At 39.7% G+C, this 12116-nt stretch overlaps 1 protein-coding gene across 1 annotated transcript; it reads left to right on the forward strand.

Annotated features, from left to right (window-relative positions):
• Positions 1-1478: 1478 nt before the first annotated feature.
• LOC146375177 (cytochrome P450 3A40-like) lies at positions 1479-12026 on the forward strand. The gene is made up of 13 exons (XM_084949591.1): positions 1479-1813; positions 1967-2060; positions 2231-2283; positions 2671-2770; positions 4994-5110; positions 5348-5433; positions 5526-5668; positions 5751-5875; positions 6802-6886; positions 8017-8177; positions 8279-8505; positions 9736-9898; positions 9990-12026. The coding sequence occupies exons 1-13, from the start codon at positions 1677-1679 to the stop codon at positions 10062-10064; spliced, it is 1566 nt and encodes a 521-aa protein (XP_084805717.1). The 5' UTR covers positions 1479-1676; the 3' UTR covers positions 10065-12026.
• The last annotated feature ends 90 nt before the right edge of the window (positions 12027-12116 follow it).

Below are 12116 nucleotides of genomic sequence, written 5' to 3' on the forward strand. Positions count from 1 at the left end.
CCCGGACCTAGTTAGCATGTAAATATACACATTCATTAATAGTTTTTACAGTGTTGTGGTCAGAATATTGGGCTGCTCCACCTCCTCTTGGGGTGTCTTAAAGAGTTAACAGAGCGGAGAGACAGTCAAGATACAATAGAGAATGTTTGGTTATGTTGTAATCTTGGTTGTCTCAGTGAGAGACTCTCTCCAGCTCTAGGGCCACTTGGAGAACGTTATAATTAAACTATCAGTGATTTCCACGAGCACAGATGTTTTATGCATAAGTTGTTGGGTGTGGCCAGGTAAGACGGGGATCATTCTACAAACATATGGAATATGTAGGACCTTTTAGGTTTGGATTTTTTCCACCCTTAATAATAAACACCTTCATTTAGACGTTTTGTATACATGTTGTGTTTAATTGTATTATCTTTGTCTAATATTTACATTTGTTTGATGATCTGAAACATTTAAGTGCAACAAAAATCCGAAACAAAATATGGTAGGATCCGCCCTGTTAAGAGGGAGTTTTTCGTTCCCACCGTCTCCAAAGCACTTCCTCAGGGCTTGGTTGTATGATTATTGAGGTTTTCTCGCTTTTCTTTGTATTTTTATACCTTACAATATAAAGCACCTTGAGGCAGCTGTTGTTGTGATTTGATGCTTTATAAATGAAATTGAATTGAATTGGTGTAAATTTTAAAATAAAAGAAATGATTTAATTAATAATCTCAAAGCAGGAACAATTACTTAATGATGAATACTGTGAAATGTTTCTGGATAACTTCAGAATTAGGTTGTAGTGCAGGGAGAGACTTGGCTAAGAAACCAACTGAGAAGCTGGGAAAATAATATTTATTTGATGATGAAAGCATAGAAATTAACTGAGAAACTAAGACCAGATTCAAGCTGCATGGGGTCATTGTATGTCATGCTGGATTCTCAACTCGCTGGCCAAACAAGAAAAACAGAATTGGAAATGTTTACACATTTCAATGTAATTAAAGTCGCAAACCCTGTGCCTACTCCTTTGCTAATCTTTATACTCTCTAGGAGATATCGTTCTTTAGTTTGGACAATAACGCGCCAGCAAAACTCTAATGCATAGTAGAATTAGATAAATCTCACTGCAATTAGTATGGATCACGTCATCAGAGCGATAAACATGTTAAGTAAAACACAACAAAAGTACTGAAGAGAGTAATGTTTGCACACTTCCACAAAGCTGTGAGAGAAGAATTACAGCAGCCTGTGTCAGGGACATTACATCAGCTTCTGCAGGGCCTCCTTGGTTTTTGTAGAAAAAGGTGGGTCTCAAACAACTGCTGAGCATGCGCAGGAGTAATAGCCCCGTAGAAAAATTCACAAGACTTATATGTTAAAAGTCGATTAGAGACAAACTAGACCGGACGGCAACCGTGGAAAGTGAGAAAATAATTATTGGGAGGATAATGGAGAACTTCGTTATTACCGGGAAGTATTAAAACAGATCAAAACGAAAGTTGATTTACAAACCAAGGACACCCTGAAGCGGATCATTTCATGCAGCAGAAATAGCAGACACATTAGAAATCGTTGATGGTTAAAGTATTTTATTCAGACTTACGCAAAACTAAAAACGTTTTAAAAGCGTCTGACCCTTTTTACACCTTATTACGTAAACACATTTTTGTCTCATACGCTCCTCCCACCACATGACGTCTGAGGTTCGCTGGTTTTCCAGCCTTCAGCTACACCTGCGCTTTTGTCGGAACGAGGTCAAAATGTTTTTCACGCTGTTTTCAGCAACCACCTGGACTTTGCTTGCCCTCTTTTTCACGCTGATATTACTGTGAGTATTCCTCGACTGTTCACTGCGGTCAAGCCACCGCACCTGGAATCTTGTTTCTTCTTAATTACCTCGAAAGCAACAGTTGGGTGTCAGGCTTGCTGTTTGTTTTATTGTCCAACTGGCTCCTATCCTCGCTCTCTTTTTGCAACACAGGTACGGAATATGGCCATATCGGTTATTCAAAAAGCTGGGGATACCTGGACCGAGACCCCTGCCTTTTATTGGAACGATGCTGGGCATGAAGAAGGTACGTGCATACACTAAACTCACCTTAGCGACTGGGATACGAGGAGCAGACTGATTTAATCATTGAGATTTAGAGATCAGGATTTGCTTGATGAACCTGTCTGTGCTCACGTCCAATTCAGTGGCTTTTTGACACTAATACACATTTTTTTCCTGTCTACCTTTTTGCAGGGATTTCTTGCTTTTGACCTAGAGTGCCATGCCAAGTATGGGGACGTCTGGGGGTGAGTTGTTAATTCATCATGACTGATAGAAGACTCATTCAAAACCACCACTGATATCCACTCATACCAAAATATCTCTGGGAGCCAAACTCACAGTATGTTAAAAATGTAACATATTGTGACTGTGGTTGTGAGGTCAACACTGTGACAGGATGGAATATTGAAAAAAGTTTTTTACTGGCTTCCTCTTTTTATGAAGTTGTTCTTACTTTGGAGCTTGATCTGATAAAATAGTTTAAATCTGAGATGAGATGGTAAACAAATATCTTTCGGTGGAAACATAACAAACCATTTTCTCTTTAGGGATAAGTGCAAGAATCAGCTTACATATCCAGATGTGTAATAGTACAAAAAAAGAATTGTGAAAGACTCTTTTCTTTTCTTTAGGTTGTACGATGGACGAACGCCAGTGTTGATGATTGCTGACCCTGAGATTGTTAAAACTGTGATGGTGAAGGAGTGCTACTCTGCATTTACCAACCGCAGGGTAAGAGGTTCATCTTGTTGTATATCAGAAGTCCTGTCAGTGCAACACTCTTCATGTAACATAGAGTCTGCTAACAAAACATTGTTTTTTACTTTATTATTTTTCCAAGTTTGCTTTCAGTGGCGCTATAGTCTGAGGCTGACGTGTGTAATAACACAATAACTACAGGGACCAACTGGTATTATATGAAATATAAATGAAGTAATGTTCAAATCTGGCAGATTTACTTTCACCAAGAGTTACACATTTATACTCAAGGGTTACATCAGCCCACACGTACACAGGAGCTGAGACACATGAAATAAACCAAGCAACACACTTCATTGTTTTGTAGCCACCTAGAGATGAAAGATAGATGTTATCTTTCTTGCTCTGTATAGCAGAATCAGAGATACTTTTACAAAGGTTTTAAATATTTAAACAAATTCACCTTGTGACATTTATTTTTCTGGGACTGCTTCAGAATAGATTAAAAGGAGGGATGTTTTTCAGGGCTCATTTGTTAAAATGTGATATTTATTTATATAACTATTTAACTAAGCATCATCAAATAGAAGAATTGCTGTGGCAATGGGACTGAAAAGTCTGAATTCAAAGATTATGGTGCATGTACATGTAAATGTGTTTACAAATGACAGATCACAGAAAAGAAGCGTGTTTTAATTTTAATTTCCTGTGGGCTGAGCCCTGCTTGTCCCGAGCTATGCTTGTCCCACATTCACTTCACATTCTCAATAGACATGAGCCTAATGTCATTTAAGCACCTCAGCCCAAAAAATATATGACATGAGTACCTAGGTTGACTAAGCACTGGAGGTTGACCTTCATTGTTAGTGACATACGTCAAAGTGGACTTTGACAATAAAATAAAAAAAACATATACATTATAACAGTGGTTCCCAAACTTTTTTTGCTGGGCCTCCCTTTGTTTTTGTGATTTTGAAAACGCAGCTGTTTCGTCCACACGTAAACGGCGTTTGGAATCACCGAAAACTGAGATTTTTTAAAACTCCTTTTTTGGGTTTACGTGTGGACGAGGAATACAGAGTTCGTCACGCAGCGTCAAAGGTATGTGCCTTTTTCCACGTCACGCTGTGTGCCACGTTATTGTTTACAGGAAATGAATTGCAGAATGGCAGATAGTCAGATTAACAGTATTTTGTCTCTAACTTCAGGTTTTACAGGCTTACACACACGCAGTTACTGTCCCTCTATTTACAAAGGCAGAGGTGTCACGGTGTAATTATTTTACATGTAGTTGTTTTTTTTCCCTGTGTAATAATATTCAACATTGCTATCAATACATTTTTCAAAAATGCCTCTCTGTGCAAAATGGGTTTAAAAACATGAACAACTGTGGGATACTGTTTGTCCGTGATTTGAACCGAGGGAACAAATCCTGGCAGGATCAGCCTCATATTATTTTTATCCCACTGTAACTTTACTGTATACAGAGCTAATATCTCCAAAATGTCAGGAGTAGTTATTTATTACAACAAGTGTTTGTGAACTAAAAGTCAAGAATGTGGGATACTGTTTGTCTGTGATTTGGAGAGCCCAGCACTGCTCCCGACGAAGGGAAAACCAATTCTGCTGAGGAGACCTACCTTGGTACTTGTGCAGGTGAAACCAAAGGGAAGATATGCTTCACCATATTTTCTAGTCTTTGGCTTAGAATGAAGTTGGTTTGGAAACATATTCAGCGATGCTTCAGCTCCTGCTTTGCGTTTGTGTGGGCGCCCCGTGCTAGCAGTGTCCAAGCATTGTTTTGTTTTTTCCCTTTTCATGCCGCGCCCCCCCCCCTGCAGTGGCTCTGCGCCCCCCCTAGGGGGCGGGCCCCACACTTTAGGAAGGTCTGCATTATAATATATTATATAGAAGGGCTTGGAGAGAGCTGTATAAAATCACACACTGCGTGAATGTCTTAAGATCTCAGATATTAGAAGCCAAAGATTTCAGCCAACAATCGTTGGTTCCTATCGTAAGGGTAATAAAATCATATTGGTCATAAAATTTTAGTATGTAATGCTTCAAGGTCAGGGGTCAAAGGTCAGACATCAGCAATCTGCTATAAACGCAGGTTGACGTCATGTTGTAATGAAAACATCATAAGCGCTTGCGCTTTGGCGAAAATGGTGTTAGAAGACATTACACTATCTGAGGAAACTTTGAGTTTCTGTGTGACAGGGTGGAAGCAACAGTAAAGTTATTTCCTTTTCACAGGATACCAGTTTTGTCAGTGGACCTATGGATGACGCTATTACAGTAGTCAAAGATGAAAGGTGGAAACGAATTCGCAACAGCCTGTCTCCATGCTTCACAAGTGGAAGACTGAAACAGGTTGATATCACATCTGAGTTCATTAACCACTTGTGTGTTAACATGTATATGAAGTGCATTTTTTACTTGCTCAAATATGTTGGGAGAACAACTCCCAGGCATGGCTAAAACTGTTGGAACCGTTACACTTAAAAAAAAATCATGGACAAAAAATATCGACCTAGACTAGATTTAAAAAAAAAAAAAAATTATAAACATAATTCTCTTATTTTGTTTCCATTATTAAAAAAAAAAAAGGTTTATCCCCTCGTTGCTCGCTATGCAGAACGACTTGTTGCAAAACTTGAGGAAATGAATTTGGATGAACCCATCACTGTCAAACAGTATGTTGTTCATCTGTAAAATGCAAACATACGATACTGTTCGTCCTAAAATAAATAATGCACTGACCATTTGTCTTTTCCAACTCTCATAGGTTTGTGGCTCCTTACAGTTTAGACACTGTGACCAGTGCTTCTTTCAGTGTGGAGACAGACTCCATAAACAATCAGAATGATCCAGTTAATGTTCAAGTCCAGAAACTACTTAAGATGAAAATTTGGCTTTTATTCTTACTAAGTATGCCCTCCTTTTATGCAAACACCATTTGGTAATATGCTATCTTTAGCTTTAGGTTAACAACTCTTTGCTCTCTTATCAGTGGCATTTCCCTTTGGTGGACGTCTGGCAGAGCTCCTGAAAATTGATATTGTGCCCAAGGACAGCATTGACTTTTTCTACAACATCATCAAGAGATTTAAAGATCAGCATCATGAAGAGAAATCTGTAAGCATTCAATTTAAAACGGAAGATCAACATTGTCTTGTCTGTATGCACTAACCTTTGGGTCATTGTCATGTAGCTGTAGCTTCATGTTATGTGGGGTCGAAAAGGAAGATGCTACGAGGGACTGTACATATCCTTGGCTATAATACTGTACAACAATAGTATAGCAGTACTATAGTTGTGCTGAGTCTTTTCAGTGTCCCCATCCTGATGTTTTAAACTCAACATGCCAAACAATGAGCAGCTCTATCCTCACCTGCAACTTCTCAATCACATAGTAAAACATCCCATGCCTTTTCTTGCTGTGTCATTCTAATGGCACCATAATTTACAAAGCAAATGTATTGTTGAATTTAAAAGGAAATGAAACTAGTTGCAGAGCCAATCACCTCATCAGGAAAGTGTTTACTGACACAATGTAGCTAAAGTGTTGTTTTATGTAGCTTTGAAACAAGAGTAGTCACCCCCTGGTGACCATTAGGAAAAATTACTTCAGGGAAAAACTTTAGAGAAACTTCTGCGTTTTTTTTGTTTTTGTTTTTGTTTGTTTTTTTGTTTTTTGGATGTAGTTTTGGACAAGAACACCAGTGACGCCTGTTTTCATCCATGAGGTGTGTGCGGCAAAAAGCCGTACAAAATGTGCCTTGAGGCGACTGTTGTTCTGATTTGGCGCTATATAAATAAAATTGAATTGATGTTCACATTGATGATAAACTGGACTTCATTAAAAACATGGAAGTCCTCTACAATAAGCTGTCTCTATTTCCTATTTTCCTATAACATTCTATAACTTCTCCTTATGAACTAATTTCACCTGTATTAACTTGTGTGTGCTACTCTAGTATTGTTTTAACTTTGGAATATTCAATTTCATACATGGTTTCTGGAATTGTTGTTAACGATGAATGTTTTCTTTTCTTATCTAGGACCGAGCAGACTTTCTGCAGGTGTTGATTCAGAGTGAGATCCCAGAAAAGACGTATAAGGATTATGAAGAACAGCCAAGTAAAGGTATGTTTTTACCACAGGAGTATCAGGGCGAGTAGGGCAAAGTGTAGGGCTCAGCTTGTTGTCCACTTTCAAGTCACTCATGTCACATGTACTGCAGACCACTCAGGATCAGGGGTTTTACACACAATTTTTTTCTCATGACATCAATCTGCTCATATGTCTCATGTACAAGAGACCTGCCAGTGTTACATGTTATAAATCAGGACCTGGGTGATAATTAAATGAAGGGCTGTACATACCTCTGTAATATCCCTGTAAGTATTTATATAGCCAGCCTGGCTAAGTGTTTTAAATTGTATGTGAGAGATGTCAAAGTGAGCCTGGACTGTAACAGGCCCTATGAGGCACTGTGAGGTGTATGAGATATTGTGGAGCATTAAGGGCTTTGTATTTCAAGATGAGGGAGCCATGGAAGAGTAGCCAGGAGAAATGGGATGTCTATTTCTCGTTGGTGTTACCACTTCCTATACAGCATTTTAGAGCTATTGGAACTTGGAATCTACTGGAGAAATTTAACACACAGGAGAAGACACACAGCATGAGAAGACAACATGACAAAGAACAAGGAGAGACAGACAATAAATAAACAGCAGGTAATGAGGGGAGATGGGAAACAGGTGGGAAATACACCGGGAGCAAATCAGGAATAACAAGACAAGGGAAGTTAAACTGAACACAAAGCACCTGAGACAAGAGACTATCACAATAAAACAGGAAATTACACTGAGAGGGAGACGAGAGGACTTGACACAGGTAACGAATACAGAGACATGACTGTCTTCACAATACAGGCACAAAAGGGAACGGACAAAAGTCAGCTATAATTAACCTAGAGACACAAAATAGAGAACACACAAGCTCAAAACACTGCATCCATGTCACAAAACACTTGCAATAATTAGTTTGTCTTACCTTCAGTTAACTATCTGTTAGCTATTAAAGTAATTCCTCAGGAGTGTCAAACATTATGTGGTTCTTCACATCACCTTCAGATTTAGGAAACTGTCTCTGGCATTTTTCTTTTTGATCAGTTGTTAGTTTCAGTGTGAGATTGGCTCAGTACTCGTTACTGATTACTTTAGGGTTATTATATTAATTATAAACGGACTTTGATTTTGTTTTTTCCGTAGGTTTGACTGAACATGAGATGCTTTCCCAGGCCTTGATCTTCATCTTTGGAGGCTACGAGACCACCAGCACCACTCTAACTAACATCCTTTATAATCTGGCCACCAACCCGGATGCGTTGCAGACCTTGCACAAAGAAATTGATGCTAACCTGAAGGAAGATGTACAGTAATTCGTCCCATGATGTGTTTCCATCACTGATTTAGTAGTGGACATCATTTACATATTGTCTTTTTTTTGTGTTTGCTGCCTTTATTTGTCTAGGCACCCATTTCATACAAGGAGCTGACCGGTCTACAGTACCTGGACCAAGTTATACTTGAATCAATGCGTTTGATTCCCACTGCCCCTCGAATTGACAGGACATGCAAAAAAACTGTGCAGGTGCATGGCTTCACCATCCCCGAGGGAACCATAGTTGGGGTTCCTGTGTGGTTGTTGCACAAAGACCCACGCTACTGGAACTCACCTGAGCTTTTTAGACCAGAGAGGTAAATGTGCATGTAGGTGTGTCATCACAAGGTTATGAATTGAATTGAATTGAATGAATTGAATGAATGCTTTATTGGCCATATGCAGGTTGCCCCGCAGAGGAATAGGACCCCCCCCCGACTTACACACACAACAAAGACATCACATGGGAATACAGTCGGAGATCGGCAGCGTTACAGAAAAAAAAACACTGAAAAAGTACACAACAATGGGAAAAGTACAAGAGGAAAAAAAGAGACCTCTTCTCACGCTGGGCACCTATGGGAGGACAGCATGAGAACAGGAAACAAAAAAAACTCCTCTGCACAGAGAGCACATAAATGTCCACATCACAACATTGGAGCACGTGACAAGCCACAGGGGTTGGGTAGGGGGGTGAGGAGTAAACCGAAGGAACACAGCAGTCGTCCTACACAGCGCTACCATTCCAGCGCGGCACACAGACCCGCCGTCTTCCCCCACAGAAAACAAGCATCGAAGGCGTTTGGAAAGGGAGGGGGATGAGTGCGTGCTTATCAGTGTAAGTGTATGTGTGTGCGTGTCCAGAGTTCAGTTGAGACAGTGTCCTTCGCTCTATCAGGCTAAGTAAACAGTCTGCCAGCCAACCCAGGTGGCCTTGCATGGGATGGGAAGAATAGTCATCACACAGTCGTTATCAGGGAGTTGTTTTGGTCGGCTCCAGCCTTGGGCCTGAGCAGCTGGTGCCGTGGTGTCCATATATTGAATTCTCTTTAGGTTTTAGAGAACGACAGTGAGAGACCGTTCCAGGGAAAGTAATACACACGAGACAAGACAAGGACACAAGAGGCTAAGCAGGGAAGATAAGGGGAAGGAGGAGAGGAGAAAAAGTGCGACCGCCTTCGCCAAGAGCCAAGAAGAACCCTGTCGCTCTCCACAAGAGAGAATAATCAGTGAAATCTGGGACGTTTGCTTTATCTTTTTCATCCCAAAACCTCTGCAGCTGTCTGCTTTGAGTCATTGTTGTTCTGGAAGCTGAACTGTTCCCCCAGACTGAGGGTGCTGCAGTGTGGAGCTGGTTTTGATCTGACTTGTCCTCAATCAGGCCCGAGAGCTCCTCAAAGCTTTAGAAGTAACAGTATATTTTTGCCCTGAACTACGCCCTCCTACTCTTTATGTTGAAGGTTGCCTGAACATCGTGGTTAAATACAGTGAATTATAGGACTCTACATATCTACATTTTTAAAGGTTTGTTTGATCTGTATCTGCAGGTTTAGTAAAGACAACATGGAAGAGGTGAACCCATACGCGTTCATGCCATTTGGACTCGGCCCTCGTAACTGCGTTGGGATGCGCTACGCCATCCTTGTTATGAAAATGGTTATTGTCTGTCTCTTGCAGAAGTACACTTTGGAAACATGCAGAGAGACCATGGTAATAGCAACACTCCTCCACATTCAAACTGTCATGGTACTCTGCTGTCCTGTCACTGATTTTACATCCATTTCTGTTTTCTTTTTTTTAGATTCCACTTGAGTTTAACTGGAAGTTTCAGCCAGTTCAGCCTGTAAAACTCAAGTTTGTTCCCAGAAATCAGTAGTCTAAGAGGGAGCTGCTACCATGATGATGTTCATTGTGCATTTTTTTTTTCTACTGCTAAATTTTAAAAGGTTATCAAGTCAGTGCAGTGTAAACACTTGAATTTTCTTGCAGCATTAATAAATTTTAATGACTTTGGATTTGTGCAAACATTATTTTGTGATACTTCTGCTTTAAATTTGCTTTTCATCATTGTTTGATTACTTTTGTGGCAGTTTGGTAGATTTTGATTTCTCTTTGCGTATGCGTTTCATGGGTTAATAAGTACAAAGTAAATAAATATAAAATAAATACAGTCTACAGTCTAGAGACAGTCTTTTTAAAATCTGTCATGTGCATTAAATATGCTGCTGGCAGTGATGCATGTCTCAGTGATGGCTGTAGCCCTATTGTTGGTGGTTTCTGTCTCCACCCATTTTTCAACAGCTAGTGGGGCTCATTCTGGACTCACAGGTTTGATTGTGGTTTTCTGACAGTCCAAAAACCAATGTTTTGTATTGCTCACTAATTAAAACAGACCAGTTATGCTGAATTCCTGTTCTATATTTGTATACTTGGACTCCAGAGTAGGTCAAGCTGTCCTACTTATCATATGCTTTATTCCAGTGGTCCCCAACCCCCGAGCCACGGACCAGTATCGGGCCGTGAGAGTTGAGGTTTGGGTGGGAAATTTATGGTTTTCAGGTTTTTTATCATTTTTTTTTTTTTAATCGTTTATATCAGCGGTCCCCAACCCGGTACCGGTCCGTGAGTCGTTTCGTACCAGGCCGCGAGAGTTGAGGCTCAGGTGTGAAATGTATAGTTTTTATTGGTTTTCAGCGTTATTTTGTTATCGTTTTTATCGTTTACTCGGTTTTCCTGGGTCTTTTCACGTGTGTTATGAACAGAGATGGGCAGTAACCGATTACTGTAATCCGATTACTTTTTTTCAAGTAACGAGTAAAGTAAGGGATTACTATTGCAAAAACGGTAATTAGATTACCGTTACTTTCCCGTAGGAACGCTGCGTTACTAAAACCGTGATTTTTTTTTTGCGAGAATGTCTCATGACAGTGACGTAAGCAAGTGCGACATTGGTGACAACAGCTGTGTGCAGATCAACAATGGATAATATATGGAGTGCGGGAGAGAATGTGAGCGTGCAGCGTTTAAAGCGTGGAAGTACTGACCTTACTTTAAGTTTGATTCCATAAAAAGTGACAAAAATATTAGCGTCCGTTGTGCCTGGGAAGAAAACTTCTTTTTACAGCGAAAAAACCTCCTAAACTTCCAAGCAAGCGCCGAGTGCGCTACGACGTAATGGGAAACTCACAGAGAAACTCGCGGATTCTTCCACTGACCGCTGCGGCACACCTGCACCAGGGTAAACCTCCGCCTATCCTACTCCTACTTTACAGGTGAAAATAGAGCAAAAGGACCGCTAGTCTTTGACTTTATTTATTTTCTGCTGTGTTTTACTTGCATCTATTTGAAAGAGTGAGTGTAAACACAAAAAAATATATATATTTTATGTGCTGGAATCTGCAGAAAATAGGTTTAAATATTAAACAAATTTCTTCCAGTCAGAGAATGTTGCATATAATTAAATTTTTGCTTGATGCATAAAGTTAAAAGATTAAAACTAATAAAACAAGTTTTAAAAAGAGACTTTTCCATTTGATTACATTTTGTATGATGGATTATGCAGAAAAAGTAGAATTGGGCTGAAAGATCTATCACTTTATCACCTATTCAGGTTGTAAATCGTGTTTTTAAAAAGTAACTAAGTAATTAATTACTTTTGAAAATAAGTAATCAGTAAAGTAACTGGATTACTTTTTTGGGGAAGTAATCAGTAATTAGTTACTGATTACTTTTTTCAAGTAACTTGACCAACACTGGTTATGAATACATTTTCTTTTTTCGGTACCGGTACTAGTTTTTTGTTGTATTTATCCACGACACCTTAAAGGCCGGTCCATGAAAATATTGTCGGGCATAAACCGGTCCGTGGCGCAAAAAAGGTTGGGGACCGCTGGTTTATATCGTTAACTCGGTTTCCCTGGGTCTTTTC

Source organism: Perissodus microlepis, chromosome 13 (assembly GCF_051167445.1).
Source record: "Perissodus microlepis isolate ML-2025 ecotype Zambia chromosome 13, ASM5116744v1, whole genome shotgun sequence".
Taxonomy (NCBI): domain Eukaryota; kingdom Metazoa; phylum Chordata; class Actinopteri; order Cichliformes; family Cichlidae; genus Perissodus; species Perissodus microlepis.

Bases quoted from the DNA above. Each gene is read 5' to 3' on its own strand.
- LOC146375177 (XM_084949591.1), top strand. From the start codon at position 1,677: ATGACGTCTGAGGTTCGCTGGTTTTCCAGCCTTCAGCTACACCTGCGC. The intron at 8,178-8,278 runs GTACAGTAATTC...TTATTTGTCTAG, and splicing joins ATGCTAACCTGAAGGAAGAT to GCACCCATTTCATACAAGGA. The intron at 8,506-9,735 runs GTAAATGTGCAT...CTGTATCTGCAG, and splicing joins GAGCTTTTTAGACCAGAGAG to GTTTAGTAAAGACAACATGG.